General features: G+C 37.6%; 2 protein-coding genes across 2 annotated transcripts; both read left to right on the forward strand.

Moving 5' to 3' along the window:
- Nucleotides 1-206: 206 nt before the first annotated feature.
- Nucleotides 207-3890, forward strand: LOC110704777. Its single transcript, XM_021882587.1, has 4 exons — nucleotides 207-257; nucleotides 370-500; nucleotides 657-849; nucleotides 3280-3890. Exons 3-4 carry the CDS (start codon nucleotides 749-751, stop codon nucleotides 3581-3583), a joined length of 405 nt encoding a protein of 134 aa, XP_021738279.1. The 5' UTR covers nucleotides 207-257; nucleotides 370-500; nucleotides 657-748; the 3' UTR covers nucleotides 3584-3890.
- LOC110704776 (protein Brevis radix-like 2) lies at nucleotides 3890-6605 on the forward strand. Its single transcript, XM_021882586.1, has 2 exons — nucleotides 3890-4290; nucleotides 4912-6605. Exons 1-2 carry the CDS (start codon nucleotides 3920-3922, stop codon nucleotides 4961-4963), a joined length of 423 nt encoding a protein of 140 aa, XP_021738278.1. The 5' UTR covers nucleotides 3890-3919; the 3' UTR covers nucleotides 4964-6605.
- Nucleotides 6606-6946: the final 341 nt, after the last annotated feature.

Below are 6946 nucleotides of genomic sequence, written 5' to 3' on the forward strand. Positions count from 1 at the left end.
AAAAGTCGGGCTCGCGTTTTTCTTCTTCATCCTTTCTTTCCCCCTGCTTTTCCATCTTCTTTTTTCCCTCGTTCTCGCCTTCTCTTCCACCACCTCCGAATTCCCACCTTCTCCATTGAAGCCGTTTATGAGCTTTCTCACTCCATTGAAGCAGTCGCACCTCCTATCTCCATATCTCTCCTCCATTGAAATCGTGCTTTTTATTCTCCATTGAAGCAGATTCTGAGCTTTCTCACCTCCATTGAAGCAGCTTCGAGGTAAGATTTTTTCTGTGGTCTTCTTAATTTATCGAATCCCTTCGCAATCTAGGGTTTGTCGTTGATTTGCTTTTCAATTTAGCTTAGTAATTTTAGGGTTGTGGTAATCTAGGGTTTGTCATTGAAGCGCGCACGGCTCCACCTCCACCATCATTCAGCTTTGCAGAACCAGTCATAAACTCAGCCCATTCCTTCCTTCCTCTCTCCTTCTAACATTATGAATTCATGAAAATTAACTTCCAGGTATCATCTAATTTACCATTTTCTCACCCCCAATTCCCTAAATCCCACTTCAATTACGCCTTTTTTTATTTAGAATTTTATCCCATTTCTTTGAAAATTAATGAATATGTTGTTTGTTTAGATATTGATTTTTGTTAGTTTATAATTAATTTTCAGTAGATTCAAGCATAAACGAAGTTCTTATTTTCGTATTTGATTGGGAGAATAAAATGTATTGAGCATTTGGGTGAGATTGAAACTCTAGAAAAATGGCGAAATGTGGGACTGTGCCATCAAATTTTAAGCTGCAATTGCAAACAAATGGGTCTTGGTTCAAACCCCAGAATTCATACCCCAAAAATTTTCCAAGGTGATTGCTCTTCCTCCGAATTTCGTTTGTAATTTTTATGTTGGTATGATAAAATTGTTCATTTTGGTTGTTATTTTGTGGTTGCTATAATGTGGGTTCATTTCACCTCATCCTTTGACAAAAGTGCTTTCATGTTGGTATGATAAAATTAAACTTCAAATGCAGCTGGTTAGAAAGTGAAAGAATACCTCGCTCGATATTAGAGCGCGAGAAAGTAGTTTGATTCTTTCAATTCCTGCAAAATTTGATGAGAAAAGTTGATTTAATTGAGATGTTTGAAGCAAGAATGATAAAGAAGATTGAATTTGATGAATTAAGAGAGAAAAATGAACCTGTGAATGTGTTAGATGCTGAAGAAAGAGAAAGAAGAGTAATGTTTAAAAGAGTTAACAAGGGTGCCAAAATGTTTTCTTGTATATACAGTAGTAGTAATTCTACTTTTACACCTTTTTTTTCTTTCCTTTTTTCGTTTTTTTTGGGTTAAACTTATATCTATCGCAGATATTTTATTCAAATGTATCTATTAATTTTACCAATTTTTTACTTCGTACTCCTATTTTATAAGACTCGTTAATATACCAATCAATTTTCTGAAAATTATGAGTATATGTCTTGTTTTTTTCAATGTCGTGTCATTTCTTAAGCTTTTTAATTTTGATAATATGTTGGTAAAATTTTCTTTTATTTGCCTATTCTGATGTCATTTCTTATCACTGCGTGTTATGATGATTGTTGGATGTATCGTCTATTCTGTTGTATCTTACTCGTAGTCATTTCTTAAGTTTCTCTATGCTTTTGTAACTCTTGTTGACCATTTTATACTTTGGGGTAATCCAATTTTATGTATTTCATGTATTACCTACGACTTTTGTCGACATGGCCATTTTAATTCTATTAAGACTCTGAACTACTATTTTCAGTTTTCATGGAATTGAATTTTTATTGTCCCACTGTTTGAGTACCTTGGTTGGATCCTCTTAGACTTTTTCATTTTCATTATATATTTGTTTCTTCATAACTTGCAACTTACCTCATGCTGCTTTGTCATTTGCTATTTATTAGATACTCTAGGACTTGTATACTTTAAACATGTTGTTGGACTCAAGTATTTTATATAGCTCTGTTTCTCCTTCTCAATTTGGTCTTCCTGTGTTGATGATATTTCTTCTTATAGCATTTTATCTAGTCTTTATTTTATTGGTCTTGTTCATTGTTGAATACTCTTTTTATTGCTTTGTACATATTTTTGTAAATTTTACTCTGTATAACCTTCTTGTGGCATGTAATCTTATTTTGTCACAGTTTCCTTGCACATTTGTTTATAGTGGATCCTTTTATTTTGTAATATCATACACTCTACTGTGGATGTTTGGATTTCTTCTCTTGATCATCCTTCTTAGGCCCTTTTATATCATAGATACATTATTGACATTTTTTGATATCATTTCCAGGTTCATTAATCTACAAAAAGTTTTTTATGATTAGTCCAAAATTTATGAGTTGGAATATTTGTGGGGCAAAGAAATCCCAAGCAATTAGTGACCTTCTTTTCATTCAAAAAAAATTATGATAAAACTGTTCATTTTGGTTGTTATTTTGCGGTTACTAGAATCGTATTGTAGTCGAATCGAAGAAATTGATATAATGTGGGCTCATTTCACCTCAAAATTCGACAATATGGTGCCTGTTTGTGATGTTTAAGCATTTGCAACGGGTGTATAACATAACTTTGTGGAGCCAAGTCTATAAATATTGCTCTAATATTGCCTATTTATGGATATGTAGCTCCCCAAAATGCCTATTGGAAGTACGAGGTTTAGCTTCAGCTGTGATGTTAGGGACTTTTGGATGTGTTGATTGGACTATTATGATGGTTTCTTGGGGTTGAACACCTTCGGCACTTAGCATCTTGAGAAATTTGTTAGTTACAATTTTCGTATTCTTTGTTTTGAAGCTTCATTTTTCTTATGTTTGACAACCCCTTTTAGGCTCGCTCTTCATAATTACATATTCCAGATGTTACCGACTTTCATTCCAATTTTGTCACTAACACTTTCTAGAAGTCATCTCTTTTGTACTGATCGAAGCAATTTGCAAGGCATGTTTTACTGCCTTTTGCTATTTCTTTCTTTAAAAAATGAGGCTTCTGCTTTGGAATAGGAATTTGTTGTTAGTGTTTTCGTGTATAAGTTTAAAGGACAAACTGTCATTGGCATGACCTGGTGTAATTCTGCAGGAGTATGTCAACTATGCACTTATTTGAGCTGCGCGTTTCATGTTAATTACAAATTAACTTAATTTGTGGGGAGATGGGCAGTCTTAATATATAATTTGTTTTGACAACTTTTAATAATTTTCTCTGCAGAGATTATATGTCTGCAAAAGTACCTCTATGGAGCTTTTGACAACTTCTAATATTTTTCTCACCAGAAATTATAGGTCTGCATCACTTCCTTCATGGAGAGTCAGCAAGCGTAGTACTATGTCTTTTGCAGTTACTTTCATAACTCCTGTTTTTAATGGAAGTCCCATGAGGTGTAGCTGCTTGGGAACTATGATGGACTTTGAGAGTGCTGCTGCATCTAGCTGGGTCCCTGTCATTGACCAAGTGCTTCTGATTGCTAGTGTATTCTTTGCTTATATGGCTGGAGTCATTCCTTCTGGGGCTCTTACACCACAATTGCAATATAAGTTATTGATTTTGAGATTAAGAGGTTGGAAGTTTTTTAGGTGACATGCTTGATTTCTATTAGTAGTTTTGCTAAAACTGTGAGCATGTTTCCGGCCTGCCCTTGCAATTGGTTTGTTGTGAGATGACTGTGGTTCTTGAACTTAGGAGAACTTTTGAGAATCTACTTTTGAGATGCATTATTTACCTAGAAGGGTAGAACAAGAATTGATTTTTAAAGGCTTTGGTTTAAGAGGCTATGTCTTTTTAACTTGATTTCTCTTGATTGTGTGATTAAATTTGGAATACCGTTTTACTAAACCCATATATATTTTTGGTACTCTGTCAAGACTAGAGGTGAGGGAAGGGGGGGGGGGGGTTCTCTGGTTTTAGTTGAAGGAAATGGCTGAGAGGTTACCTCTTGGAGCAGTAAGAAACAGCAAGGTGTCTGTACCAGGTTCCCCAGGGCCAAATCTGTCAAATGATGTTTCAAATGTAATGGATCGACTTAACAGTCCAGTGGCTGTTCATGAAATTGTTTTGAATTGGTCAAATCGTCATGATTCTTCAAATGGATCGACTACTCCCAGCAGTCGTGCCTCAAACAACCTTGTAACAGGTCAGTTGGAGGCTTCATGCAAAAATAAGAACAGAACATCTGATAGCGAAGCTAATATTGGACCTGAATGGGTTGAGCAAGACGAGCCTGGTGTGTACATCACCCTTGTGTCAATGCCTAATGGTATTAAAGATTTAAAACGCGTCCGCTTCAGGTAATTTGTTGATTGAAATATTCTTATATGTGGAACTGCTGATGTTCTTGATTAAGAATCTAAGTTAATCCAGTGTTAGGTAAATGTGCACTTAATGTACAAATAAACTTGATTTTGCTGTCTGATTGGTATTATCGTAGCTTTCCCGCTAACACCCTTCTGTTGCACCATCTGTGTGTGTGCGCGCGCATGCATTATGAATTTCACTTGTTGTGACCTGATATCTGCTGGCTTGCTACAATGAACTGTAATGTATTTAATATATATTGATCAACTTTGATTATAAAGGCACTTAGAGTGTCATTTTTTTGCTTGTGGAGCTCTCTAGTAAATATTAAGGTGTTAACAAGGAGGCTAGGTTCTATACTTGCAGTGCTCATTTGTTGCAGACATCTTCCAACCATTTGTTTTGCTACCTTAAAAAGTGTTATGTTTAATGCTTCCAAATTAATGTACACTGTCTGAAAACTTAATGTGCAGTAATCAATAGACAAAAAAACAAAATACATTACTCCAATTTAATCACCTTAGGCTCGTTGAATGTTCCAACCTGTTTATTTTATATTCTGTGAGTTTTCTTTCCCCTAATTTACAAAGCCAATTTTCCTTCCTGTGGCGCAGTCGAAAGAGGTTTAGTGAAAAGGAAGCAGAGCAATGGTGGGCTGTTAACTGAACTCGAATATATTAGCAGTATGATGTTCCCATGGTTGACAAGGCTGGTATTGGCGTTGGAAGGGAAGGCATAGCACATTGATATAGAGGAAGGCTCCGCTTAACCTTGGCATAGCGCTCACAAGTCACAAGGCTATCCACTGATGATCTCAGTGGGGCACTAGAGATTGTTGTCCAGAGCAATCCTGGTTTTGTATTAAATGCGTTGAGGAGGTGGACCTCGCTATAGATGCTCTGGTAGTCTTTTAGTAATGAGACAAACTATGATTTTATTTTTTTAGACGAAAATTGTAATATTATAGCCTATTTTAATGAAAATATGTAACTTTATATATATGTTAGTGTTTATATATCAATTTAAGTGAAAAAAATGCAAGAAAATTTTTTTTTATTGTTTTGGGGCATTTTTACCACCGGTTTTGAAACAAAACCGGTGCTAAAAGTTTTTTTTTTTTAATTTTTTTGGGCCACTTTAGGCACAGGTTCACAGAAAGAACCGGTGTTAAAAGTTTTTTTTTTTTTTATATTTTTGAGGACTTTTTCGCACCGGTTCACATTAAGAACCGGTGCGAAAAATAAATTTCGCATCGGTTTTGAATCGGTGCGAAAAGTCTTGGGATTTGGCGCTCCTCAAATCAAAACCGGTTAAAAATCGGTGCGAAATGGGGGTTTTGAACCGATGCTAATTAGCAATTTTTGCCTAGTGATCTTTGACACTTATCACACTTCTTTACCATTTCCATGGCGTCTGCCTCAAGAGTGGGCCAAAAGTAGCCTTGTGGCCTGACCCTTTTTACTAGAGTTCTGCCGCCTATATGTGATGCACAAAAGACCGAGTGTAGATCCTCTAGAACTTCTTTCCCCCTTTCAGAGGTAACACATTTCAGCAGCGGCTGGAAGTAACCCTTCCTGATGAGTTCTCCCTTGTAGATCTCAAAACCTGTGGCTCGCTTCTTCAATGCAGCCGCTTCTGAAGGGGCATCTAGCAAAGTGTCGTCTGCCAAATAAGCCCGGATGACATCCATCCAGATATAGCTTATGTCAAGAACTCTAATGGGATCATGCTCAATACTTCTTTTTTCCATGACTTTCAACAGACTAACCTAGGCGCATCACAAAAGGCAGATGATGCCAACTTAGACAGCGCATCCGCTTGGCTATTTCTGACCTGGGCACCTGACTTAGATGAAATTCGTCAAGTGTCCCGGCCTCATCTTTAACCGCCTGCATATATTTAATCATAGCCGGATGGGTGGCCTCGTAGTCACCATGGTATTGGCTAACAATCAACTGTGAATTAGAGCAGGTGTCATCTTTTCTTGCCCATGCCGCCTTACACATGCGGATACTGGCTAGCAGGGCCTCGTATTCTACCTCATTATTCGAGGCTTGGAACTTGAACCGGAGTGCATATTCATACTTGTCCCCTTCAGGAGACTTGCAAATTACGCCTGCACCACAGCCGTTCATTGTAGAGCTCCTGTCTACATATATACCTTCCAAACCCGATCAACATGGTCCGGTTGAGCTGGCCTTGTCATTTCCACAATGAAGTCGGCGAACGCCTGACCCTTCACTGCCTTTCTTGGTTCGAAGGTGATTTCCAGACTTTGCATTTCAATAGCCCACTTGAGCATTCTGCCGGATGACTCCAAGGTTGTCATTGGCCGCTTGAGGGGTTGGTTTGTGTAGACCACCACCCGATGTGCCAAGAAGTATGGTTTCAACTTCTTGATTTCCATGAACAGGGCAAGGCCAAAATTTTCAACCAAGGGGTACCGCAACTCTGCATTTCGAATAACATGGCTAATGAAATAGACCGGGAGCTGAATGTCGTCTCTCTCAGCTAGGAGAACGACACAGAGGGCATGATATGAGACAACCAAATACATATAGAGAACCTCTCCTGCTAGAGGGCTGACTAGCCGTGGCGATGAGTGGAGGTGCTCTTTCAATTTATGAAAGGCCGCCTCAGCATTTCCCC

Source organism: Chenopodium quinoa, unplaced genomic scaffold (assembly GCF_001683475.1).
Source record: "Chenopodium quinoa cultivar QQ74 unplaced genomic scaffold, ASM168347v1, whole genome shotgun sequence".
In the NCBI taxonomy this organism is placed as follows: Eukaryota; Viridiplantae; Streptophyta; class Magnoliopsida; order Caryophyllales; family Amaranthaceae; genus Chenopodium; species Chenopodium quinoa.